This window comes from Seriola lalandi, unplaced genomic scaffold, assembly GCF_002814215.2.
Source record: "Seriola lalandi dorsalis isolate HSWRI2012SDOR001 ecotype SW California unplaced genomic scaffold, Sedor1 jcf7180002052130, whole genome shotgun sequence".
Lineage (NCBI taxonomy): Eukaryota > Metazoa > Chordata > Actinopteri > Carangiformes > Carangidae > Seriola > Seriola lalandi.
Window position 1 is genome coordinate 195,945 of NW_019522683.1, and position 26,977 is coordinate 222,921.

Sequence of the window (26,977 nt, forward strand, 5' to 3'; positions counted from 1 at the left end):
GGGGGGGGGGGCATGCTGTGTACTGACAGCTGGCCTCTATAAATAAATGTCGCAGGCAGGGGGGTGGGGCATGAGGGCGGAGAGAGAGAGAGAGAAGGAAGGAGCTGGGAAGAATGAGACATAAAGGGGAAGGAGGGGGGAGGATGGGGGACAGAGGGAGAAGACAGAGGATGGGGGAGCTGATAGAGAGAGACTGATACAGATGTACTGAAGGACTTAAAAGACTGTGGTGAGTGTCCTGCACTCCAGTCATGACTTACTCAACATGCAGCACATGTCCCCACAGTCTCAACCAATCAGCAGCCCCCAGTGGGGTCATGTGCTCCCTGCATGTTGCCTCTCTTTTCTCTAAATGTGTCAACGACTGAGGACTGCAGAGTGTATTGCTGGTACATTTTAACTCACATCAGTGTGGCTCTGTCAGCTTCCTTCCCTGTCTTGTTTTGAATCCTTTGTGTGTGACGCAGGGAGCTCATGAAATCCAGAAAACAGAAAGAGGGGAAAAAAGAAAAAAAGGGAAGCAAAAGAAATAAAAGTTAGGCCAGAAGCAACAGATCAAAGACAGGACAGAGTACTGGTGTCATGTTTTTTATCACACAGACAGGAAAAGTATCAAACAAAATTCCTGTGAGAGTGACTGTGTAAGTCTACATGGTTTACATTTAGCTGTAGTCGCACTCCCTCGATTAATTTGTCATGTATTTGGTCACTGAGCCTCGTCGGATCATGTCCTGTAGACTAGCTGCTTAGTAACAAGTGATTGAGATGGACTGTATCGCTGACACAGGCCGCTTTCACTTTCATGCCTCCAGTTACATGGTTTCATTGCTTTCCAAGGGTGTGTGTGTGTGTGTGTGTGTGTGTGTGTCTGTGTCATTTTGTTTATGAGGCGGTGAGCTTGGTTTGGGTTTCCTGTCTGGCACAGCTTTGAAACATTGAACACCTGCCTGTCTCACAGACCAACGGATGTACCTATCTTACCTATTTTACCTGTCTGCCTGCTCGTCTTATCTGTTAACCTCTGTGTGTGTCTATGTGTGTTTACTTAACATGTCTGCCTGTGTTTGAAATCAATTATAAATGTCACATCCTCAGCATTTCCTTGATTATTAGTTGTTTTCTTTAAAGTGAATGATTGTCAGTCAGAGTATCTGCTGGCACAGCTGTGAGAGAATCTGAGGGAAAAGTAAAAATGGAAAGAGGTGGGAGGAAGAGGCAGTAAGACTGGGGAGGGGAAGTAGGAATATAACACAGACCCATAGCAAGAAATTGGGTGGGGTCAAGTTATCGGGCGACATCAGCACGTCTTCTCTTTGACTTCCTCCATTTTTGCTTGCATAGCAAACTATAGCAGACTCGTGAAAGACATGCGTCTTTGGGAAGTCACGCGTTTGTAATATACTATAGCTTACTGATGATTAGCGCATGTACACATGTGGGTCAGGGAGAGAACCACATACAGAGGATAATGGAGAGCATGTGTGAATGTTGTGATACATGATAAATACTAATATATATGTTTAAACAACCTCCTGACAATGTTAGTAGTACTGGCAGCAGGTGGCCAAATAGTGGATCATCTTAGACTTTCTATTGACATCTCAATATAAACCGCTATAAAATTAATGAAGTTTATTCATAATACTACTAGAGTGTGAGGATTGTTGTTTGAGTTGACAAAACTAAAAGCTCAAAAGTGGTATTAGTTTCGCTGTTCCATTCTGTTTGTATCACTTCATGTTTTTTTGTCAGCTCTCTTCTTTCTGTCTTGAATACTCTGTGATTAAATTGTGGTGTTTTAATATGTTAACAGTGCTCTTGTGATTTCAGCTCCCATTTAGGCCCATTAGCTTTCTGTTGCCAGTGTTTATTAGTTCAGAAAAATGTGCCCTAGAATTGTTACAACCCCTTTAAAAAAAAAAAAACATCTGTTCTCCAACCAGCCTTCGTTCTCAGACCTCTCTCTAAATGTCCGTCCTCATCTCCATTTCATAAGATGAAACTTCAAAAAACTATATATGGGAAAAAAAAATCTATAAAAATGTGTTTGTTTTAGCCTCGGCACTACAGCAAAAAACAAAGGCAGCTCTTTACAATACAACAGAAACAACTATTCCTCTGAGCTCAGAATCCACAAAAGTGCATTAACAGACTGTGAGCAATATGCGCAGTGAATTGTTTGCTTCAGCACACATATTGAATTGAGGGCCTCATATTGAATCTACAATAGTGAGAAAGAACACCATCTAAATTAATCAGTTACTCTGTCCAGAGACCTCCCTGCAGTTCCCCCAGCTGCAGGCCTGTAGAAACAGCTAAATGTATTCTGAGTGTGACTTCCTCACACTTCCTCTCCCCTGTCTGACTCGTGTCCTTCTCTCTTTTCTGTTGCTGCAGCCTCTAGCACAGTGGTGCAGGCTGCTGCCCAAAGATGCTGCCAAGATGCCGGAGAGTACGTGGAAGCTGGTCTTCTACACCATGTCATGGTCCTACAGCACCTACCTGCTCTTCTTCACCTCCTACTCCTTTTTCCATGACCCGCCCTCTGTCTTCTACAGTAAGATACACAACAAACAGATAAAGTAACATCATTTGAAGTTAATTTATTTAGCAGTTTGTGCACCATTCATCTTTTGGACCTGTTAAATTGTTGCTCCTCTTCATCACTTAAAATGAAAGAAATAAAACTAAATCTATTTTCTGAACATGTTGAATAGAAATTGATTGTATGTATTCAATTCATTGTTTGAAGTTGGTCCATATTAGATAAATACCATAATCAGTAAAAGCATATTTTATAGCACTCTAACAGAATAGGTTTCTCACCTAACCTTTAAGGGTAGATAAGAAGCTGAAGTCATTTTATTTATAATGAAGCAGCAGGCAGCACAGTCTAATCCTATAGAGACTCTGTGGGGGTGAAATGTCACTTTGACTATTCAAATGGATAGATATTTATAACAGGTGGTTCATCTTTGTTTTGAGCCTTGAGTTGATCCCGTTTGTCTGTCATACACTAATCAGTGATGTGGTTATTGATACAAAAACTTTTATTCACCAAATTGAATCCAACATTTAGAGAAGAAAGTGTCGATTAGATAAGATAAGATAAGATAAGATAGGTCTTTATTAGTCCCACACTGGGGAAATTTGCAGTTGTGTTATGTTGTTTTTGTAGTCATAGAAAGGCATAGGAATGATCAACCCAACAGTAAAGCAAAGGTTTATAATATAATACATTAAGACAAAATGATCTGTAAAAATGTTGCCTAATGGAGAATAGTCACTGTTAGAATGTTTTTCTGATGATTCTCATTGCATTGATAATGGAGGATAGATGTGTAATGGGGATTCCACTTATAATCCAGGGATGTCTTTTATAGTTTCTCTGCCTCTCCCATCAGACATGGAGGTGTCAGGGCTCCCATCTAGCTCCACTGCTCCGAGTGGAGCTAGCAACGCTGCCAGGTTCATCTTTCATAGCTGCAGTCAGCCTGAGATCTGTACAGAAGCAGTGTAATGTGGCTGGACTGTTAGGGAGCGAGGGAGAGAGAGAGAGGGAGAGAGAGATGTGAAGCTACAAAGAGAAGGTGAGAATGTGGAAAAGGAGGAGAAATCAAAGTAACAGTGTGGCATAAGTGAGGAGGGTTAGTGTGTCCTGAAGAGAAAAGAGGGGGAGAAAAAAAAAAGCCTAAGTCTCCAGGAGAAAAGAAGGGGCTTGAGTTCCCATGCCTCCCCTTGGCAGCTCTTCTGTTGTGATCCATCTAGCAGCCTTCTTCTCAATGTTTAATGACGGAAGGACCAATCAATAAACATTACACGCAGCCCAAACGTAACCCCATCCCACAAGAGACAACCCTTACTCAAACATCGGAGGAGGAAGTTTCCATCCAACATCTGATAGGTTTCAGAGAAGTGAGCTGGCCTAGCAGCCTTAACATACATTTGGCCTGTTTCGCCTGTGGTACCTCAGAAACCTGCTCTGATTCTCTCGAGGTTAAATCCGATCCCTCCAGCCTCCTCCCATACTAACCCCCACCACCACCACCACCCACCGGAAGTCATTGTATATAATTCAGTATCTGGAAATAATGGTTATACTGTATTTGTGTCCAAATGGGTGTATATAACAATGATACTGCTGTATACACAAGATATTCGTCTGTGTGAGATGAATAATCTGTTACATCACTATGTGATGGAACTTTTTCTTGTGGCACATTAACTGCATGTATCCATATGCGACCATATTTGAATTCAAATGCGGACAAAACTGAAAGACTAAATGATACAGCAGGAGACGCATTAATTGTAAAACTGAATATTTTTAAGTTATTTTTCAAATCCACTTCAAAATTCAATGGCTTATTATTGAATCACTGAACAATAATAATGAATTCATTTGGATGTTTAACATTTAATCAGTTTATAACTTAAAGGTCCCACATGACATTTCCATGCCTGTTTTGATTATAAAGAAGACCCAGTCACAGCCCTTCATCTTAAATTGAGATGTCAGGAGCTCTGGGAAGAAGCGTGAGGGGGGAGATGTAAAACTATGTTGAGATGGTTTTAAAGACGGTAGTTAAAACCGCAAATATATCTTCCTCTGGATATCAAAACTTCACATAAAACACTCAGTAGGTTTTTGAATTGCATCAGTGCAGATTTACTAGCCTTAAAAATTATCATTACCATTATTCTGTAGCCTCCACAGTCATTTGCAATATGTAATTTATTACAAATAGGCCATACAGTTGCTGAATCAGGATTAGCTTTGAGACATTGAGTGGTGTCATTTTAATACTTAATGTTTGATTTAGTGCATATCTAAGATTTTGGGGGATTTTAACCTCACTGCAAAAACTGATCTTACATGAGAAAGAGGGTGATAACCCAGTAGACCACATTTTGGCAGAGACAGAAAGTGCCTCCTCTGCTTCAGCGTGTGCTAATACGCAGTGAGTCTGAAGTAAAAAGTCCTGTTGGCATGCCTGTTTCCAACTCTGTGATAATCCCAATGTATAGTGTGAACAATAGTCTGAGATCCCCAACAGGAAACAAGGGTTACACAGTTACAGTCTGTTCCCGAAAGCTCTAAGAGAGTGCATACCTCTGCAATTCCCTAAATTTATTATGATAAAAACTTTTTCATTTGTAATCTGAATCTGGAAGTAGATCTGTATCAAAATGCACATATTGATTGCAATTTATGGTGTCTGGCTGAAGGACTGCAAAATGAGTAGGACTTAACAGACTTTGAGCCTTACTTTATCATGTTGCTGCAGTGCCCCCTATAGACAGCATGCTGTCACATTTATTTATGGATCTTAAAATGAAATGCGCCATGATTACAACATAAAGGGAAAAAAAATCATTGCATGGCCTGTACAGATATATTTGTCTTGATCCAGAAATCTAGATAAAATCTTTGCTTTGCAGTCTAGCAGTTACCAGCTACAATAAAGTGGCTTACAAATGTCCACATAGTAGCATGCAGCACTGTATCAGGATATGCCTCAAAAACAAACCTCAAACATCACAGGAAGGAATCTCTCCTGGAGCTGCTTTATCAGTAGATTTTAAGGTGAAAGCTGAGATGCTTAGTGTTATGAATCTGTTCCTAACCGCTCCCCATGTCTTCTACAGACTGGAAGAGCGGTATGCCAGTGCCTACAGATATCGCCATCGCCTACCTGATCCAGGGCAGCTTCTATGGCCACTCCATCTATGCTACAGTCTACATGGACGCATGGAGGAAGGACTCTGCTGTCATGGTGGTGCACCACATCATCACACTGGCACTCATTTGCTTCTCCTACGCTTTCAGGTATTTTTGTTCAGTTCACTCTTGTGCTCGTCAAAACATTCTTTTGACTTTTATAGTTGTTGGATGGGCATAAAACTGTTAATCACAAAACAAAGGAATGTAAAGCAGCAGCTGTTCAAAGTGTCCTATCACTGAGAAAGGGGCACGGATGCGTCATATAGTGATGAATTACACTCTGGTCATTGTAGTTCCTTAACACGCTGTCAGCACCTGGCAGCATTAAATCTTGCTTCATGCATTATTGCACCCAAGAAAATGTAAAACAGAAACTTATCTGGTTGGCTGATTTTTTTAAATTTATTTTAGAACTGAAACACCAATGTAATACCCAACAGCGTGTGCATGTGGGGTTTTCGGCTTTCTGCCTGCAAATACAGGGGTTTTACAAAAAACATGAGACAAGAGCCACAGTTGACAGAGTTCAACGAGAACTAGAATAGAAGCAGGTAAACTGATGAAGCCAAAATCAAAAATGCTTCAGTGTGTTCATTTTCATTCATTAAATAAAAATAAAATGCAGAGCAACTGAAAGGAAATTGATTGTTAAATGTGGGAAGTGAGACACCACTACTGGTTGTGTTTTTGCTGACTGTATAATATCTAATTTATAATATCTAATTTACAATTACAGCCACTACAAAGGCCTTAACACTTTTCTTCTATTAAAAATAAGATGAAATGTACAAACAGTGTGCTGTATGTTCCCGCCCCTCAGGTACCACAACGTAGGGATCCTGGTGTTGTTCCTCCACGATATCAATGACATCCAGCTGGAGTTCACCAAGCTCAACGTTTACCTGAAGTCCAGAGGTGGAGGCTATTACCTGCTCAATGATATTTTGTCCAACATGGGCTCCGTCAGCTTCAGCATCACTTGGTGAGGCTCCACACACGCGCGCACACACACACACACACACACACACACACACACACACACACACGTACACTGACTAATTTACTGTCTCTCTCCGTCTCTTCCCGCCCCATTCATTCAGTATCACAGCTGAGTGTTTTTCCGTCTGCCTCTTACTCACTCGTGAACATACTGAAGATGAATAGATATGTATAATATTTCTATTTCTGGTCTCCACTGTGTTTCTGTCAGGTTCTGGTTCCGTCTCTACTGGTTCCCTCTCAAAGTGCTGTACGCCACATGTGTGTCCAGCCTTCAGTCTGTGCCCAACATCCCCTTCTACTTCTTCTTTAATGCTCTTCTCCTCGCCCTGCTGCTCATGAACATCTACTGGTTCCTGGTGAGGAAACACACAGATACACAAATACAAAAAAGGATTCCAAGTTTATTGAAAACTTGCAAAGCATTTATGGCCAGTGTTTGTTTGTCTTAATGAAACAATGACACAATCTGATCCTTTCCTGTTTCCAATTTTCCTCCCTCTCTTTTTCAGTTCATTGTTATTTTCGTAGTGAAGGTGCTAAAGATGAAGGAGGTGAATGACGTCAGAGAGTACGAGGATGAGGATGGCAACAAGACAGCAGCAGGCCTGCACAGAAACCCTCAGGCAGCAAACAACGAAGATGATGCTGGACATCACAACTCTGCCCAGGGGTGAGCGACACCTTCAGATGCTGTTGATTGTTTAAGAGGCTACAGCTCAGGGTAGAAAAGTACCATCAGCCCACTGTTGGCAGGTTCTCACTGTAAATGGTGAGTTTGTTTCGAGTAGCAGGCAGTTTGGCAGGAAACCAAACCCAGCATCTTTAAGGTGGTGTTTGTAGAGTTTCCACATCACTGCATTATTACTTGAGAGGTCATTTACATGTAACGAGCAGGACGGTTGCAGTGACAGGTTTTCACACCAGTGTTAAGTTCTCCCAGAGCACTGCCTTGTACTTATGGTTGAACTAATGCTATGAGACGGAGAACCAGGGCCTGTATTTATCAAACTGCTGAAAGTTCAATTTTGGACTTTAGTGAAAGATAAAATAGAAATCTTTCACTTTTACTCTTAATCACAAACTTAGGAATAAAAACTATTTATCAAACTTCATTTGAAAAAAATTGAAAAATGCTCTTAAATGTAAGAAGCTGCTGAGAGTATACTAAATGCTAAACAAAACAAAACAAAAATTAAATAAATTGTTGGTGGTGGTGGTGACCCAAATATTGGAAAACAAAAGATGTCTATATTTGGGAAATTAAAATGCCAGTTGCAAAATCGCAGTTTGATTGACAGTTGACACATATTGTTTAATTTCCTGTTGTGCAAGTGTAAAACGGTGTAGTATAAAGTCTAGTTTACCGTGTGAACTTGTGGTAAGCTAATGCCACACATACTGATGTAACAGCACATGTAATGTTCACATCTTAGTTTAGCATTATAACATTTGCTAAACAGCACTGAACAAAAAGTACAGCTGTCATTGGCCACTACCACTGGCCAACACAAACGACTCTGCATTTATATGGTCTATCAACATAATGCAACTGTGCATTGCATTATTTTACAGTGTATGCCTGTAAAAATAACAAACGCAGGCCTTAGAAAAATTTGAATTTGTTTAAAATATCAAACACTTGCTTACAAAGACACACAGAGATCTAGCACGGGAGCTAAAGGACGAGCACAACTAAATACTGTGCTATTTTCTAGCTGAAATCACATTTGAATTTATCTTTGACATGACAGGAAGCTGTGGCCTTAATGGGGAACTGTGGTACTCATTTAGGAATAGACGTAGAGTACCAGTGGCAGAGCCTCTTTAACTTGGTCTCATGTGCTCACAGTAACAGTTACAGTTAAATGTACAATTAAACATTGATGTTGGAAAATGGTGCATGTAGCACTCGTAAAAAATGGTGGATTTGATCAACATTGGAGCCTGGAAGTCATTGCAGTCGGTGGATAATTATCATTGCTCTATAAGAGGGCAGGCAGTAGAATATTATGGGGCACTGCAATTGTTTTCTCCTTTTTCTTTGCACTGCATTGTGTAATACAGAGGTCTCTACTAATGTGTGAATGAGTACTCTGCACTTTTCAATAGTGAGCTTTAAACCAGAAAATGCTAACTTGACTAAAACCAAAGTATATCTGTTTGCGCCTTTTATCTGAAGTTGTGGATTCATCTGTTTTTATCTGTGGAGCTGCCTTTTAGCCTTGTATCTTCCCGTCATGTGTACCCCCTATCATCTTCTGATCATTATCATAGTAGCCTTTGACCAGCTCTGAAGACCCTGAAACTGCTGACGACTTTATACCCCAGTCTCTCCTCTTACTGTCAGAATAGTCACAGAAAAAAAAAAAAAACTTGTCCTATTGTGGTACAGTCCAAAGATGTGATAACTCGAGCGGGTTAAGAGTTCATCCCTTTTGGCTCTCCCTCCCCTCCTCAAGGCAGGTATAGATGCGGAAAGAGCAGATCGCCCACTGAGCTTGTGCAACACGCAGCGCTCATAGACAGATGGGATCAAAGAACCTGAGACCATATGGAGATGTGATTATGTGGCGCTCCTTATCTGCCTGGCCTTGAACACTGCTGATATCCCCTCTGCCTGCTAATGCCTCACATCTGCTGATCACCTCACCAGACAAGCTTATTCCTTCTCTCCTCAGTTCCCAAGAATCCTTAGCTTCACTCTCCGTTATCTCTCTCTCTCTCTCTCTCTCTCTCTCTCTCTTTCTCTGTCTCTCTGCAGGAAGCACGTGCAAAACGGGGTCACCAAGGAGAAACATCTATAACGGGCTCTCCGTCGCCACCACCAGGCACTAGGCTACAAGTACAAGCAAGACAAGACGCCTTCCTGGGATGGCTCGCGCTCAAAACGTGGCTCTGAAGGGAAGAGTGTCACAAAAAGAAAAGGAAAGAAAATACAAAGTTAGGGCGCAATGAGTTTTTATTCCTTTTATTTGTTTTAGACCATTTCATTTCATCGCTGTCATTTTGTTTTCGGTCTTGTTTTTATTAGAGCACTGTGAATGTTATTTCAGGTGACCTTTGTCTTATTGTTGATAACTTTACATTCGATAGATTCAGTAGAAACAAACCAGTTTGAGTGAGACTTGGACTGTGATTGTCACGTACAGTAGTGCAGGGTGTCATATTCATCACTATCACCCTTAACAGCAGCACAACACCCAGACAAGAACAAGGTTTAGACCTGTGGGTCTGTAGACATTTAGACCTGCAGTAACCTGCAGTAACAGACAATATGCTGATTCAGTAGGGGTGAGCTGCGTTTGCCATCAGTCAAATATAATCAATTCCTTTCCTCCTCACCCCTTTTCAAACTCCGTCCATTTTCTCTGATTCAAGACATGAGGAGAAGAGGATAAAAAAATAAATAAATAAAAAATCGAATCAGAGGGAAACATTACATTGTTCCGAGTACTGCTCTTCGGGCTGCAGTGATGCCGGAGAGCTTGTCTAGCATTGTCTGGTGCTGTTTCACCACATGTATTGATTTTCATATCATTGCACAAGTCAGTGGTGGCGACCGCATATCTGTGGCCCCCCTGCGTCCATTAGTTTGAATTGAACAGCCACATTGATGTGTGTGCGTGTGTGTGTGTGTGTGTGTGTGTGTGTGTGTGTGTGTGTTTGTGTTTGTGTTTGTGTGTGTGTGTTAGGTGTTACAGGATGGGGAGAGTATGGATGTAGCCGAGTCTTTTAAACTCACAACATTTCACCTCTCAGTTTCTCTTTTACTGATGATCAACAGACATTTCAATATTCACTTGGCATTCCTGTACGGAAAAAGTTTTCTTTTCTTTTTCTTTTTTTCTTTTTTCTTTTATTGGCCCTTCCCCAGTGTGTGTTGCAAAGCATCTGTTGCTGCACTGACATGAAGGCATACAAGCTGATTGCTGGTTTAATGACAGCAAATAGCTAGAATTGATTGACTGGGTTTAAGTGTCATCCTCATGATTTAATTTGTTAAAACCGATATGGATCTGAATTACCTTTATAACCAGTTCATGGGTGGTGGCGGCTATCAGGTTCACAGGAAATCAGAACAGTAGCCCAGAATTTGTGTAAAGATAAAAATCAGTATGATTTAAAAAAAAAAAAAACAATATGTATGCACACATTATGGTATTCAGGAATGCATGACATCGGAATGATTTTGGAAATATGCTATGAAATTGTCTTACAAACAAACAATGAAGAAAAAAACTAACTATGTAATCATAATGTCTTTATAAATGTCTAAAATTCATCCTAAAAGTGATATTTTTTGAAGCAGCAGTGACCACTGAACACACATAGTGTTGGCAGACAAATACATACAAACCAGTGGGTGACAAAACCTTCTTGTGGCATTTAAATGCGGAGAAGGAATGATACCGAAGTCTATTTTGTCCTAAGAAAACCCACATATGGGAAGATGTTAAAACTACACTGAAAGGGAACTATTTCATTTGACTGCTTTACCTGTATCCCACTGCTTTACTATACGTGTGTTTAGTGGAAAACAGCTGCTGCACCTGTAGAAAATAAGGGATATTTCTATTTCTTCCTACCTTCTCGATCAAATTCAAGCTTGTTTTGATGAACAGCATGCTTGTACTGCTGGAGCAGGCCGCAGATGACGTCTGTCCGTAGGAGAAGCGTCCGTTCTGTTTTAGTTTATTTTTGTCTTCCATGATCCCCACATCAGCAACTTGGGGCGTTGAAACTAACTTTTTATTTTACATTCAGCTATCATTATTATTATTGCTGTAGTCCAATTTATAATTGTTGATTTGTTTTGGAATTGCTGCTGTTTTTTTTGTTTTTTTTTTCCTCTGAGAGCACTGCTTGTATTCCAGTTGTTGTTTTTCTGCTGTGTATGAATCGCTGATAGTCTGTTCAGATCAGATATTTCCAGGGACCAGGGAGAGCTGTTTGTTCATCTACATTACGAACATTTAGATTTAGTGTCAGATCTCTTCCTTTTAATCTGAATGCTGGCTCACGCCCGTTTTACTGTAGTCTTTACACATCTGTACTGTAAGTAACATGCTTTATCAGACATGTTGCTGTGTGTAATATATCAGATGTTCAGAGTCCCGTGGCTGACTGACTTTACTAGCATGGTGTTCTGTGACCTCTGAGGTCCTGCCTGCTCAACTGTGAGACTAGAGCATCCATAGTTTGCTGATATCTTTTGTTATATGATGACAGGTGACAGGTGAGTGAAGTTTGCAGTAACCCCACAAAGAACTGTGATCTGGATTAGGTGCAACTCATCCCAAAAATCTGGTATGGTACTATGTGCAAAAGGTGCACCTACAATTTCTCCACCTCTTTCCCACTGTGTCGTACTATAAACGTGATGTGTGAGTAACTACTACTAGGGGTGGGCAGTATGATAATGTAAAGCCTATAATAAGTTTCTGCTATAACATATTTTAACATCTCAGGCTGTATTCAGCTTTTATGAACAGTGTTTTAAATCAATCAGCTGCTTTTCTGGCAAGATTTGTTTTTGTATCTTTGCAAATTTGAGCATTTCTCATTCGATTTTCGATGCAAGAGAAAACTTTGAATTCCCACACACTGTCAGCACTGAGTTTATTGGAGATATGTGTCCTGATGGATGCCCCACAATGTCCATGACTAAAATGTATCTCTAATAACCTCAGTGTGTATGAATTCAACCTTTTCTTTCACATGAAAGTATTTCCTACACACCTGTCTACAGGTGATCCAACTGAAATTTGTCATATTACCCTGTGTATAAATATTACATGAAGTTACATGTATTGTGAAGGGGAATTTATCCATATTGCTCACCCCTAACTTTTATCCAGAACTGACAAAACTATCTGGAAATTGAAGGAGGATTTAGATTGTCAGTTTATTTTTCTTTCTGACTGGATTTGGCTAATTCTTATTAAAATGTTTGACATTGGCAGTTTGACAGTTCAGGTTGTCTTTGGTTTAAGTTGTTGGAAAGATGTTGCCTGTGAAGCTCACTCAGTCAGACAACTCACCTGGGGAAGATTTATTCTGGGAATGTATTCTTCAGAGTTGATATTTGATGTCACTCCATTTGCATACACTAAGCTCAGCACAGAGAATCAGGGAGTGGCGATATGTTTGCAAACCGAGTAGTAAAACAGCAGCGATCACCGGACCACCTGACTGCAAAGGTCGCAGCGTGTAGAATATCATACATTTGGTGTCCTGGTTCTGACCTCGTCACTCCCTGTTAGCATACACTAAGCTCAGCGCTGAGAAAATCAGGGAGTGACTGTAAAAAATGACGAATCAGTAAACTAGTGTAACTGATAGGAACACCTTAATGCAAAAGCTGTAGTAGATTCGTGTAGCAGTGAGTAGAGTATGATGTAGTTGGTGTCCAGGCTCTGACCTTGTCACTCCCCATTTGCATACACTAAAATCAGCACAGAAAAGATCAGGGAGTGACGATAAAACTAAGCAGCAACTTTATTGAAAAGGCTGTGTTGGATGTTTTGTACTAAATATGACGAAGTTGTCTGTCTGAACCGACTCGCAGGCTCCACACCATTATGACACAAAATATCTCCCATCAGTGTCGATTGTGCCAAAATGTCCACCCAAATTAAGAAGCAAGTGTTTGTGGGAGCTGGTGATGAGTGAACGGGAACGAGACTGACGGGCGGAAAAGCCCTGCAGGTATTTCTTATAAATTGCACTGTAATTTATTAGTATTATTTTTATTGTTCATTAGTAGATCAAATTTAGAAAAGGGAAAGGAGAATTTGGGAATTTTTATGACTTTCTGGGAAGAATCATTAACCAAATCTTTCATTAAAAGTGTATTTTAATGATACATATTTTTTGGACCACTGATACAAACTGTAAGCTGTACAAATTGCCCCATTTTTTTTTTCCAAGCTCTTTTAAAATTTGATCACTTTCTAAATTCAGACCACTTGATAAAGACTTGCTCTTTTGTAATACAATTTTAATACCATTCAGCCAATGTTATCGTTTCATTATTTTCCCCATAAAATAAAACATGTCAGTAAACAAGACACGTGTTCCTTGTATTTTCTTTTCATTTATTTATTTTAATTTTTTTAATCACAACTGATATCATTTTCATTGCAAAGATCAAGTGTTGTGGATGAGGCGAAACAGAGTTCAGACCAGAGGAGAGTTCATCTCAGTGCACAAACAAAAACTGCTTCAATAAATTAAAAATTCATATGTACCACACAGTATTTCCCTCGTGTTGGTAAATAAAATGTCCTGTCGATGTTACCATGGTGATAGGGAGGCTACTGGTCATGCAGCAACATTTGGAAAATACAAAACTGTGGGGGGGGGGGGACAAAAAAAAAAAAAAACACCATTCACCCACAACAAGGCAAGACTAAGACAGAAAGGTCAAGGAAACACTACAGTAATTTTCACAGCAAATTCTCACTGAACTAATATTCTGGATGTGTCTAAGATATTTTTCCCATTTAATCCAACACCCTTTGTGTTGCTGCCCATTTTAAGACATCCAATGCTGCAGTGCTGGCTTGACCAAAATCTTAACACGGCTTTAAGAATTTCTGATTAGGTCACAGTTTTGCCGCAGTCAGCAAAAGTCCACGCACAGCACAACATGTTTTCTACTGATAAAAAAGGAGTAAAGGGGGAGTTTTATCTTGCCAGGATGTGTTGGCGTTGTACTCTTACACACTAGACACGTACATGCTCCGATTAGACAAGAAAACATGTTTTTTGCATGTGACCTTTTGTAACATGAGCTTTCAGATGAAAGCACTTCACGGACATTACTTTTTTGTTTAATCAAATCAGGATTTAAAAAGACTTGAGCGATGAAAATAAGACATCAAGTCACACAGCGACAGAGAAACAAACCTTTAAAAAGGTGACTCAAAGAGCAAGGAGGAAACATTTCAAGGTGGACTCTGCTTAGATTAATAGAACTATATATATTAAATGTGGAGAAAGGGGGAATTTCATACATACGCTAATTATTTGGCAAGGATTTTTGTCCCATTCAGCTCAATGTTTCTTCTAATAAATTCACTGACATCAGGATTATACACACACTACTTCACATTGTATTTAGACAACTTGTCATTTCCGTAAACTGTATTTGTGTTTGAGGAGTCATTTTCTTTCAGCATTTAAAGGACGAGTTCAGAATTTTTCAAGTCTGCCTCAACACAACACTCACATCCTCATATCTACACACAGTTATTGGCCGCTGCGCTCATTCCTCATGTCCATACTGGAATATGAGGTGCTCCCTTCCTTGCATGACTACACTTAATCAACAGAAAATTAAACGCCAATTAATCATTGAAGTCATAGGGACAAATATTTGCTGATTCCAGCTTTTTGAGGATTTTTCTACAATTATACTGTTGTAAATTGAACATCGGACCGTTGACAGAAAAGGATATGTGAGGATGTCACTTATGGCTCGGACAACCTGCAATGGGCGTTCGTGTACTAGTTGACATGTTTTAGTTGTAAAGTTAATCGACAAATGATTTAGTAATTAAAATAATTGTAAGTTGCTGCCCTAAAGGTCCAAAAGACAAAAGGCCACTGTCCTTTCTGAAGTTGGTGAGGCTTCAGCAGTTTGAGTCAGCCAAGTGGAAATCTTCTGATATTACAGTCTTTTTAATGTGGCATTCTCTCTGTGTTTTCATGGACAGTGTTTCTTTGATGAGCACAAGGAGGGAACTGCGACTTATACTTTATAACTCTGCTGAAGCTTAATTTCATCTTCAGCTGAACTTTAGGGAGCGTGAGTATTGTATTAAGACAGACTTGACAAAATGCGAACCTGTCCTTTTTTACAACACGGTTGGCGAACACATCTCTCAACAAAATAAATTCTGGGCTAAACTCTGTCTGGTCAGTTTCTCCCTCTAGCTGCCCGAGAAAACATGTGACGTCAGTTTGGCTGAATGATCACTTGTACAGTATACTGAGGAGAGGAATGAAGCGATCAGTGGCACAGCAACATCACAAACTCACTTAATCTCGTCTAGACCTCTGAGGTGTGGACAAATGGTTTAAAATCAATCACCAGAGTCAAATAATGAAGTATTTCCAATCCGAGGGATTATCAGAAATGAAAGACAAAGACATCTGTGGAGAGAAGAATGATTCCTGATTATTCTGGTCGCTGAGACCAAATGGATTAAGTTGGCAGCAGGACAGGATCTGACATCATAGTTTGTGGATCAGGATGAAGGAAAAATGGAAGCGATTCTGCTGGTTTGAAAACCATCATGACAACAGCAGAGTCCGGAAAAGAGAAGGTGTTGGTGGTTGGTTTAGTGGACCTTCGCCTTGGGTTGGGTGATTCTACGGACAACACTGTAGAGGACCCCGAAGTTCTGTAGAGAGACCACAAGACCAGAGACCGTGTTCATTTCATATTTCCAAACAAGAAAACAAAACATCTGCACATTTACAAGCTCTTCTCTAATACCGGCCACATAATAATGTTTTGGGCTCAAACATAATGTTGACAGGACAGTTAGAGACCACGATGCCGACATGATGTGTGCCATTTGTGAGAGGGAGTTGTAAAGTAACAGGCTACATCAAGGATAGATTTTAAAACATATTTAGACACTGAAGACTCAATTAATGATCACTGTGAGCGGAAGGGACGCTCACTTCCTCTGACCTCTTGCAAAACCCCTTTTTAACTTCCTCATTAAGTTTATTATTAATATAAATTGCAATAAATAATGTCCAACGGTTCCCAGAATGACTGCAAATTAAGTCCCTACTCTTCATTTAATACGCATGTGCCGACGTGCTGCATGTAAATCATTGTGCAGGATGTTCTTTTAACCGACTGTATGAATTAAAGTTTAAGGGAGGAGAATTCTGGTTATTGTGGCTTTAACCTTTTCTTTTTTTTTTTCTAATGTGCTTTACAGACTTCTATAGACCAATCTGACATGAGAAGAATCCCCACTGCAACATCAAAGCAGCTCATTCTCAGTACTTCGTCTTTTATTAAAGTGAATTTATTTTCTTTGTGCACAGGAGGTGATAATCAAATTATGAATTTATGACAGTGGTGGAACAAGACGTGCGTTCGACCTTTCTGTCGTTACTTTAATCTGACAGCATTCATTCATTTAATCTGCCATCATGACTTTTACATAAAAGAGACTTGAGCACTTCAAATCGAGCAGGCATGTAGAACTGGAAAACGCATTCGTGCATTTATGTGGTGCACTAACATGGTGCGTGTCTGAAAGGAGCTAGCAACTGCTGCATGAATACAGTGACTTACCTGGATAGCCAGATACATCATCCCTAAGTAGGCTGCGATGCACACAGCCAGTAGCAGGTCAAAAATAGCAGGCTTCACTCTGAGGGAGAGAAAATCGCCGGAGTGATTATCAAAAGAGAAACGAAAGTCAAAGATGATCTTTCTCAATATGTGATGGCTGTTTTTACTCTGAAATTTAGAAAACTGAGGATTAATTGAAACCAGAGGAGACGGCCTCATGACTTTACAGATAGCCGTGAGCTGGAGAGCTTTCACAAAGCTATTGTAAATCAGCATGAGCTACACTAAAGCCTCTCAGAGGAAGGAAGAGGAGCTCATTAAAGCGTACCTGTAAGCGTTCATAGTCTGCTTGAGCTGGTCGTAGAATACAAACTCTGGATCCCTGAGGAGGAGAAACGGTAAAAACTGTCAAGAAACCAGATCACAATCTACAAGTTTTATTAGATCTGTCATTTCTGGGAATATACTGGAAAGACTTATTACTAGTTGCAGTTTTGTGACAACATATTTCAACCAGTGTCAACAGGCTGATGTTACAGTCAAATTTAAAACTCATGTAATTACTCTTTTTTTTCTTCTTTTCTTTTCAAGACTATGCTACATCAGACGGGAAGATGGGCTCACAGTAGCAAAATGTGTGGCAGCGTTTTCTGTTCGCCTCCACCCTTGTGTTTACCTTTTGTCAGCTTTGACGTAGTGTCTCTTTACATCCTTGAGGTAGCGTCCGAGGTGATACTCCAGAGTGGATACCACGCTGCTGTCTTTGTCCACCAGCTGGGCGGCTCGCGGCTGCGCTGTGAGCCAGTCCACCACCGCTGATAACTGCTCCTCCTGGACCTGCTGATGTGACGCCAACCATATTACAACAACAGCGTACAGAATGAACACAGCCACTTGTACAGCTGCACAGATTCACCATCAGCCTGTGATGGAAAGCGTTACATACAGTGAAATAAATTGGAAATAATTATTAGATTGAGCAATACCCATTTATTTTTTTTTGGAATAACCTGGTCCATTTGTGCTCAGATTTCACAACTAACCAAATTATAAATATTTTGAATGGCAACGCAAATTATGTCCTTGTTGTTTCATTGATACTAGGATGAGTTTGTGATTGGCAAAAAAATATGGTGATTACATGAAAGATGATGGAAGACTGAGCATTGATTGCACAAAACCTTGGCACAGAATATTTTCACTGATTCAAGCGGTTGAGCGAATAGGCGCCAACAAAGTGTCAACCGTTGGCACCGACCCACGGGGAAGAAGAAGTAAGGAGCATAATACGATGGCATCTTTTTCTGCTAATATACAGGACACGCACATATGACACAGGTCTAGTGAACTTTGTTTTCAGTTCAGCTGTGATGCATTCAGATGAATCAGCTGACATGGATTAATCTCTGGTCGTCGTCATTCTGCTACAGCAAAGCCACACTGCTAAAACCTTAGAATCACAACTGCCAGTGATTAAACCTCCATCACTGCATCACTCAGACTCATAGCACGTGCATGTAAGTTTAGTGACTTACCATTTGTTCTGTGAAGATCTGCAGGTCTCCAGGGGCCCCCTGTACAGGAACAAAAACATCACACATCACAGGCAGGAAAAACTGGCACTGCATGTAGTGTTGATAGATTTTCTCCATCCGTTTATACCTTCTCTGTGAGGTTGTAGATGACCCTGGCCAGTGCTTCTGCTACCACCTTGGTGTTCCTACCGAGTTTCTTTACATCAACGTGAGGCCTGTAAGACACAAACACAAGTTTCCAGACAGTTAGAGAAACAGAAAAACTCATCATCAGAGGAGAAACCAGAAACCCTGAAGAGAGACGCATCACAAGAGCATCCAAAGTCACACAGGCCTGAGGGGGACTTTCTTAAATTAATAATTAAATCTATCTCTGTGCTTGCTGTCAAGATGGTGGCGCGCACGAGTGCAGGAGCTCTTTGCCAAATGTGTCTTTGATGTTGCTTTTCCTTTGCACCAATTGAGAAGCACCGCTCCTAATTTGGTTGCATGCAGAGCTTACGATGACAATAAAGGCTTTCTAATTCTAATTCTAACCTCACACTGGTCGAACTCTCGAGCTTTCCCACCTTAGTTTTCTTAAGTTTTTATGTACTCTGTTTTGCTAAAACCTCTGGTCCAGACTGTCTTTCCACTTCCTCAGGTAGAGCCCTTTTGAGTCTGTAAATATTTTTTCAATATTCATGTGCCTTTGAGGTTTGAGGCAGCAAACATTCAGCGTCACAGTTAAGTGTTTATGTGTGTGTGTGAGAGAGAGAGAAAGAGAGAGAGAGAGAGAGAGAGAGAGAGAGAGAGAGAGAGAGAGAGAGAGCGAGAGAGAGAGAGAGAGAGAGAGAAATCGCTGCGCACAGCTCTACAGCAACATCAGATTTCAGATTTTACTCATTTGAAATAATGGAGGAAAAAAAGAAAATCAATGTGGCGGTCAATGTTGATATTGTGTCGGGCCGCCACAAATAAACCGATGTATGGGAAACACTGCTCACAGATCAAGTGTAGAATACTCACACAGAACAGATGAGTGGTTTACTAACAGACACAGTACAGAAGCAGAGGAGGATTAAAGAATGGAGAGTAGAAAAGAGAGGACAAACGTTTTACTACCATACTGAAGAGGCTTCAAATGTAAACCTCATACGCCAAACAAAACCCCCAACACTGCAGCGCTGACAAAAAGTGACATAAAAACTGTCATTGATGATGGAAATTATGAATGAAAGCAGCTAGAATGGAAACTCTTTTCTTTTGGTGATTCAGAGACTTGCAGTAATGAACCCACCCAGCAGGGGGCTCTCCCGCTCCGTGGCGAGAGGAGGGGGACACTGACCGCACGTCCATGATGCTGGAGCGCTGAGCCAGGCGGTGCGAGGGCAGATGGGACAGAGTGAAGGCCGGCAGCCGGCGGATCCCGAAGCGCTCGTGCTCCCAGGCCAGCATGTCTTCGGCCAGGTTGATTTTCTTGTGGACCATGGAGAATTTGACCTCCGGGTACTGACTACTCACCACCTGGGGGGAAGTAAGAGGGACAGAAAAACATAGTGGCTGTTAAACAGTATACGCTCAGTTTATCCTGCAGGTGTGATGATTTGCCCGAAACTTTGATAATGATTCAAAGAGGTCGTACCGGGCAAAAGCTGAGCAGCACATGTGCTCTGGTTCACAACTCACATGATGTGACTTAAGAAAGAAGTAAAACTGCTGTTGTGTAACAGTAATATCTGCAACTTTAAAAGGGCATATTCTGAGTTTGCATGGGCATTTACATTTCTATGTAGGATTGTCTTATATGCCACCATATAAGAGAGAATTTTTGTTGCTGTTTTAGGTTCTAGTGAGAGATCAAAGTCTAATTATACAAGTGACTCACTGACAGGAAAGTGGGAAATCAGACTCAAGTGTATCAGGCCTCACAATACTTACCATCTCCAGCTCCTTAAGCAGAGAGTATTGAGGAGTTCCCTCTTTAGGTGGTTTGGACACATGGAGGTGCAGAGAGTCTCCATTCCCGAGAGTGTCCAGACACAACACAAAGGCTACGTTGTCCTGTAGCAAACTGGAGTCTATTACCAAAGACAGGGAGACGTATAACAGAGGAGTAAGTTATAGGGAAAAGATATAGGGAAAGAAAAGAAAGGGCACATAACACATTTAAAGACAAGCATATAATAAAAAACTAGGACTGGCACAAACAGCCCAGTACACTATAGCCATGTTGTCATTTTGTTCTGATCTGCTTCAACAAGAAGCTTTAACATGCAACTCTTTGGTCTACTATATAGTGAGGAACTGTCTAATTTTAATGTATCCATTTATTTATTTTTTTGATTTTTTAAGACCATACCAATTCAGACTATGAGTATTTCATTAAAACTGAATCGTGGATCCAAAATTGAATATTGAACAAAATCCTGCTTCATGAATATGTATATACTCTTCTGCAGGTTCTGTGTATGAATACTGAACGGTACCTGTATGGTCCAGATTCTCCTCCAGCCAACGTTTGGTGCCCTGGTAGTTAAACTTCCCTCCACCAGACACAAAAAACAGCAAGTTGTATCTGAAAACACAACAGGATGCTCAAATGAGGCAACGCTGCAAGGGAAATCCCCTGAGAGAAGCCGGTAGAGGAGAATATGTGATAGTAGAGCTGCTGCTTTCAGACATGCACTGCAACCCTGAACTCCTGAAGAGGCTGTGTGTCAGAACACAAGCGTCTGAATGAGTTGGAACCAGACATTAAACAGACTTTACCCTGCCAGCGCCCTAACACAAAGTCTGTGTAATGTCTAAATGGGCTGATGTGTGAATAGAGCCAGTAATTGTCAGGAGAACTCACAGTGAGGTGTTGATGACATTTCTATTATGTGGCCGGTGTGAAACCAGAATAATACAAACATCTGAGAGTGAAGACACTCTGTTGTTTATGATGTAAACATTGTGAAACACTCCTGCATGCTCTACCCAGGCCCCACCCATCGCCTAAACCAAAAACAAACCAAAAAAAAAAAACAAAACGAATATTGAAAGAGGACCGAGTATTTTCAGCGGGTGACAACGGGTCTGACAAGGACAATCTCCTGTTGTGTGCTACACGTTTAAAGAGGGCAACTCTGGACAATGTCGGGACATAATTCTCTGGACACTGTCTGGAGTTCAAACGAGAAAACGGCTTAGGATAAACAGGCATAGGGATTCTCTCTGTGTTCCTGGAAAATAAATGACCAGGCATACTTTGAAATGATGGACATGTCAAGTGAGTAGTGCTGACTTTGATCCCATACAAACTTTATCTGATTCAGTGCAGTTACAGTAAAATCCATTACTCTTTTAGTAACCGCTTTCCGTCTCTGAACGAAGTGTTTCCTCCCACTCAACTACGGTGAAGTACATTTAGACATAAGAATGAGCCTGTACCTCATTACTGACCGCTTCCAGTGTTTAACACAGTCGGATGTGATCATTCTAGCCAGCAAAGTGCACAGATAATGTTCAACATAGTTCTCAAAAAAGCATTAAGAGCGGGACACTTACTATAACAAATGTGATAGACATAACAAATAGACTTAAGCTAAGATGAACCGCTGGGGTCAGCAATCAATACTGCTTCTACTGTTTCATCATGTATGCAATGAGTAAACTGAAAAGAGCTTCGCTGAGGTGTCTGTGTTAACATGAATGAGTAAAAAAATGTACAATATGGTGCTTTTGATGCAGCTACAACACAATAAAAACTGCTGGGAGAGCTGTTTCAGATTCATGAGACACAAAATGATCCAAAAACCAATCTGAATGCGAGTGTTGGCGTCATTACTCACCCGGCGTGAGTTCTCTTGTAGGTGTAGAGTTTCGAGAAGAGACGAGCCAGCTCTAGTAACATGGACACTCCGCTACCGTTCGAATCGGCTCCATACGACAGCCACTGGACACAACAACATACAGTCAGATTACTTTCCTGGTCTGCTCTCTTGTTAATGACAGCTGTGTGTAAATGTTACTTCCTGAGATGTTATGTAGAAGTTATCCAAAGTCCTACAAATGTATTTCTGCTGCTAAATTTCCTGAATAATTTGAAGATGTCACTGAGGATTTGTAGGAAAGAAGGAGCAGTGAACATACTGGAGCAACACCAAAGGAGTCGTAGTGAGCCACCACAACAATAGTGGGCAGGTCCTCTCCTCCAACTCCAGCCAGACGACCCTGGTGAACAACAACAACAGAGCCATTAGACTGGGCAGAAATAAAAACAGAACAGAAAGAGAAAATCTGTAGCTTTGGATTCAGCTACACCAACACCGCTGCGTGTATTAAACTGTCTGGCAGCATGACTGTGCAGAGCTGAAGTGGGTTACAGTCACAGTCGACCTCCTGACCACAGACCTCCGAGAAAAACCTCAGTCTGTCTCCTAATCCTCTGCAGTATGACTAAACCACTTTCTCCTTCTGGTTTCAACACAAAGCTCAGATTAGAAAGTCCTGAACTGACACTTCTCTGCTGCTTTATTTTCTCACTCAAACTGACCGATTTAAATCCATGTGAAAACTGTGAGCAATGCCACTCAAATCCCTTCACGAAGCATTATGAGCCACCACGCTACAGAACGTGTGTAAATGTTTGCACATATAAATAAAAACTGCAAATATAGTCTCAATTTAATCTGAAAAATGTTACACTGCAGTTGATTTAATTCTTCACTGTGTAACAACACAAACACTGAATAAACACTAAATAAAACTGGTGTAGTTGTAGGCCTTTCTGATCAAATTCATCGAGATTTCAAACCTCCACTTTCTATACTCTCTCTTGCTCCACCTCACAAGTAGATACTTCCTAATTTTGGACACATGACTCATTTGTGAAACCATTTTCTTAAGCAAAGCCAACCCAAAATGTCAAGTATTAGTTGTACATTGCAGGAGCTTTAAACCACAGAATTGGCAAATTTACATTACTTGCCTTGGGCCTCCACTCGTTGTAGGTTTGTGCTTGAATATTTTACCATTACAGTCGAGTCACAGAGCCTTTTAGCCCCTCTCTAAAACATCCGACATGAAAAATGGGTCTTTAAGGATTAAGACAACACCTTCAGAACAGCGTTAAATCCTGTGAACTGACCTTCTGGGGGTTTTCAATGACTGCCAGAAATCAGATGCTGAGCTCCGTGACTCGAATGTAATGGCGATTCATGAGAGGCACAAACTGGGGCTCGTAGAGACTGCACGCTACACAGTTTAGGCTACAGACACGAATGATAGGTAACACTTGCTTTTTTTTATCAGTGTCTCAGAGAAAATGCAACAAGCAAATTCTACTAAAAAACCTGATCTTTTATCTAATTAAATACAGAAATGTAATTAAACACTGAAGCCGTTCGAAACTGCGAACAAAGAGCAACTTTTCAAAACTTTGCAAATGATTATGAGATCATGATACACAGTCTCATTCAGTTGTTTCAGTTTATCCGAGCCCGTTGACTATGGGAGGAACTGGATCAAGCACCCACAGGAAAACAAACTTTAAATACCCATATACATAAGATAAATATTTAAAGTTTTTTCATTTACAGTATTGGAATCAGTGTTTTGAATCAACCACCAACTTGGAAAGCCTTCCTAATCTTACACTCGAGTCTCTCACCTCTAAACTGGTGATGGCCCAGTCACTGATGGCTTTGCTCTGCGCTCCACTGGTGACCATCTGGAAGCCATTGGCTGTGGCCGTGTGCAGCAGCACTGCAGGAAAAAACAAACAAAAGTAAAATGACACTTATCTTAAATGTTGATCGAATGGACTAACGGTGTATTTTCATGTCAAGCAGAGTGCCGATCCCACACGTCCTATCCACTCTATCATCGGAAGACTTTTAATACCAACAAGCACTTGGTTTTGTGTTTACAACGCATACAAATGGATCACACCAGCAGGTGCAGTCTAGCGGGATTAGTCGCTACCTTCAGCTGCTGACAAGGAGCCCTGCGAGGAGGAGGAGGTCAGGGTTTGGGTGTAGATGGACAGCAGCTCATCATCCTCCATGGCAAAGTACACAGGGACGATGGTCTCGGTGGCCAACATCTCCGGTTCCAGCTCCATGAACTGCTACACAGGGTGAACAGAGGGGAACATCAGGTTTAATAACATAAGTCACACAGCTCCATTTGTTTGATCTAGAAACAGAAAGATTAAAATTGGAGTTCAGTGTTGCACACATGTTTTGGGTGGAATTTGAAATGCGCCAAACATGGTTTTAACTTGTGTAACCAAATGAGTAACTCATCAAATGCCTACTACTGCTGCTTTCCAGAAGGATTACTAATCCCACTCAGAGTGGGAAGTCTAATTAGTCACAACTTGTGCAATGTGGTTCACTGAGATAGGACTATGGGTTACCAATTGTGACCTGAGTCACCACTCATCTTTTTGGTGTCACCACTGTGGATGTGCCTTTGAACGAGACACGTATCCCATACAAATCATCTCAAAGCAGATAAGCTCACGGCTGACTGTGACTGTGGTTCAGGGCACTGCTCATCAAACTGGGGATGCTACTCGTGACTTGTACACATTGTCAGATGCTGAGAGCAAAAAAGGAACCATGCATAAAGACTGACACACAAAAATGTGGATGGCTGTAATATTTCTTCTCATGTTTCTATATCTGTAGATCACATCCACTTAAATGTTGAATCACCAGCATTCTTTGTGGCGTTTTCTTATTCACGTGTCACAGGTACCCCTCAATAGTGTGTCTTACTTTTTCTTGATGGTAGAGAGGAAGAGCTACATTTTGTAGTGCGGTACCACCTAACATATAGTGGAGAGTGGAAACGGTCAAGGGTTAAAGAGATAAAAAAAAAAAACATTTTATTTGCGACAATGGCGTTTGTGTCAATACCTGTACTATGTCTTGGGGCACAGCAGACATGTTCTTGGGCAGGGTGATGACCACAGCTCCCGCTGACTGGCGCAGGGCTTTCTGGTACTTGTCGTAGGAGAAGTCTGCCAGCCGCATGATAACACAGCGACGACTTAGTACCTCTGCCTCCACAGTACGGGCCTCGGTGTTCAGGATGGCATTCCTGGTACCTGAGGATAACACATACACTGATCATCACTTCTCAAACATGGACTCCTGATATTAAAGTCAACAGGAACTGGCAAAAAAAAAAAAAAAAAATAGTAATATAAATTGAATCACACCATCTTGCTAGACAAAGATCATAAAAGAAAGGTTGGGGTTATTTATCTATTTATCAAATGTAATAGTTTCCATTCATTTTCATCACAAACACTGGACAAAATGTGACCTACATTGTCACACTGTGTGAAGTGGGGAGAGAGGAAGAGATACTGCTTTCCCCACTGTGCTTCAGACTAGAAAGCAAAAACCTTCACTAACACAGTTATACAGCATTTAAACTGTCAAATAAGAAAAGGTAAACTATCACCTTTCAGAGTACAACTCTAAAAAGAAGCGGAGTAAACACATTTGTTAGCTTATGTTATGTCCCTCTCCAATGTAAGTTGGATTTTTCAGTGTTGCTAGGCTAATGGTGATTTAATACTTACAGTTACAATTTATTGTGGGGAAACCGTGAATGTATAATCTTATGAACATCCATGGGGGACACACACTTTAGCTCTGCACACGGACCTCATTTTAAGGAGCAATGATCCTGATTTGGTCCTTGATGCTAAGCTACATTAGGAGCTAGTTAGCTGTAGCTACCGTTCACTGCTGTCATTTGAAGCGTTAGCTAGCGAGGCTAGCTACAGTTAGCTGTTGGAGACCGATCTAATCACTGAGCAAGTCATAGTAGTGAGGCTTAGATTAACTCCCGGGTGACAAACAGGAGAAAGAGCCGACTCACCGTACGGCTGTCCCTGCAGGTCGTACTGCTGCATGCGGTACACCGTGAACTCATGTGCCGCCTCAGCCGGGAGCGGTGACACAAGGATCAGCACCGCGGGGATAAACACGATAAAGGTTAGGGGAAACGAAGATTTAAACATGTTGTCGAACACCTCGCTGGCCTCCTCGAACATTTTGGCGATTGTATTCAACGCACAGCTCGGGATGAAACAATATACTTGGCTGTCACTGGTCTCAGTAACTGACAGCCGGGGACCGAGTTCAGCTAACCGAGCGGAGCTACAGCTGCGTGATTCTGATCAGGCGAATAAACTGGACCATCTCTTGCTCTGGACTGGGACACCAACAAAATCAACACTATTGCTAGTTTTTGAAAAAAGACCAGCACATTTTATTGTGTATTTAAAGGTACGTATTTATTTAAACTATTAGTATGAAAATCAAATATTTCTAAGCTGAATAACCGACGGTCCTCCAGGGATCTTACAGGACAGCTATAAATACAGGGACATGTATTACT

The 26,977-nt window shown here is 41.0% G+C and overlaps 2 protein-coding genes across 5 annotated transcripts in view; one reads left to right on the forward strand and one right to left on the reverse strand.

Annotated features, from left to right (window-relative positions):
• cers1 (ceramide synthase 1) overlaps positions 1-13,797 on the forward strand; it is a 30,145-nt gene extending 16,348 nt beyond the window's left edge. The window contains exons 3-8 of the mRNA XM_087172244.1: positions 2,398-2,557; positions 5,650-5,830; positions 6,546-6,707; positions 6,936-7,083; positions 7,237-7,397; positions 9,489-13,797. Coding sequence (XP_087028370.1) covers positions 2,398-2,557; positions 5,650-5,830; positions 6,546-6,707; positions 6,936-7,083; positions 7,237-7,397; positions 9,489-9,531 — 855 coding nt within the window. The 3' untranslated portion in view covers positions 9,532-13,797. The remainder of the gene's footprint in view (positions 1-2,397; positions 2,558-5,649; positions 5,831-6,545; positions 6,708-6,935; positions 7,084-7,236; positions 7,398-9,488) is intronic.
• Positions 13,798-13,807: 10 nt separating this feature from the next.
• ncln (nicalin) lies at positions 13,808-26,748 on the reverse strand. Of its 4 annotated transcripts, none has more exons than XM_023400050.2 (15): positions 26,456-26,748; positions 25,480-25,670; positions 24,539-24,683; positions 24,225-24,319; positions 22,706-22,786; positions 22,405-22,508; positions 21,058-21,146; positions 20,510-20,649; positions 19,917-20,095; positions 18,717-18,804; positions 18,590-18,628; positions 17,731-17,891; positions 17,383-17,436; positions 17,055-17,133; positions 13,808-16,137 (listed from the first exon to the last, which is right to left on the reverse strand). In XM_023400050.2, exons 1-15 carry the CDS (start codon positions 26,628-26,630, stop codon positions 16,075-16,077), a joined length of 1,683 nt encoding a protein of 560 aa, XP_023255818.1. In that variant the 5' UTR covers positions 26,631-26,748; the 3' UTR covers positions 13,808-16,074. The 4 variants fall into 4 exon arrangements, with proteins under 4 accessions (XP_023255818.1, XP_023255817.1, XP_023255816.1 ...); XM_023400049.2 differs by having other exon boundaries at positions 17,731-17,894; XM_023400048.2 differs by having other exon boundaries at positions 19,869-20,095; positions 26,456-26,747.
• Positions 26,749-26,977: the final 229 nt, after the last annotated feature.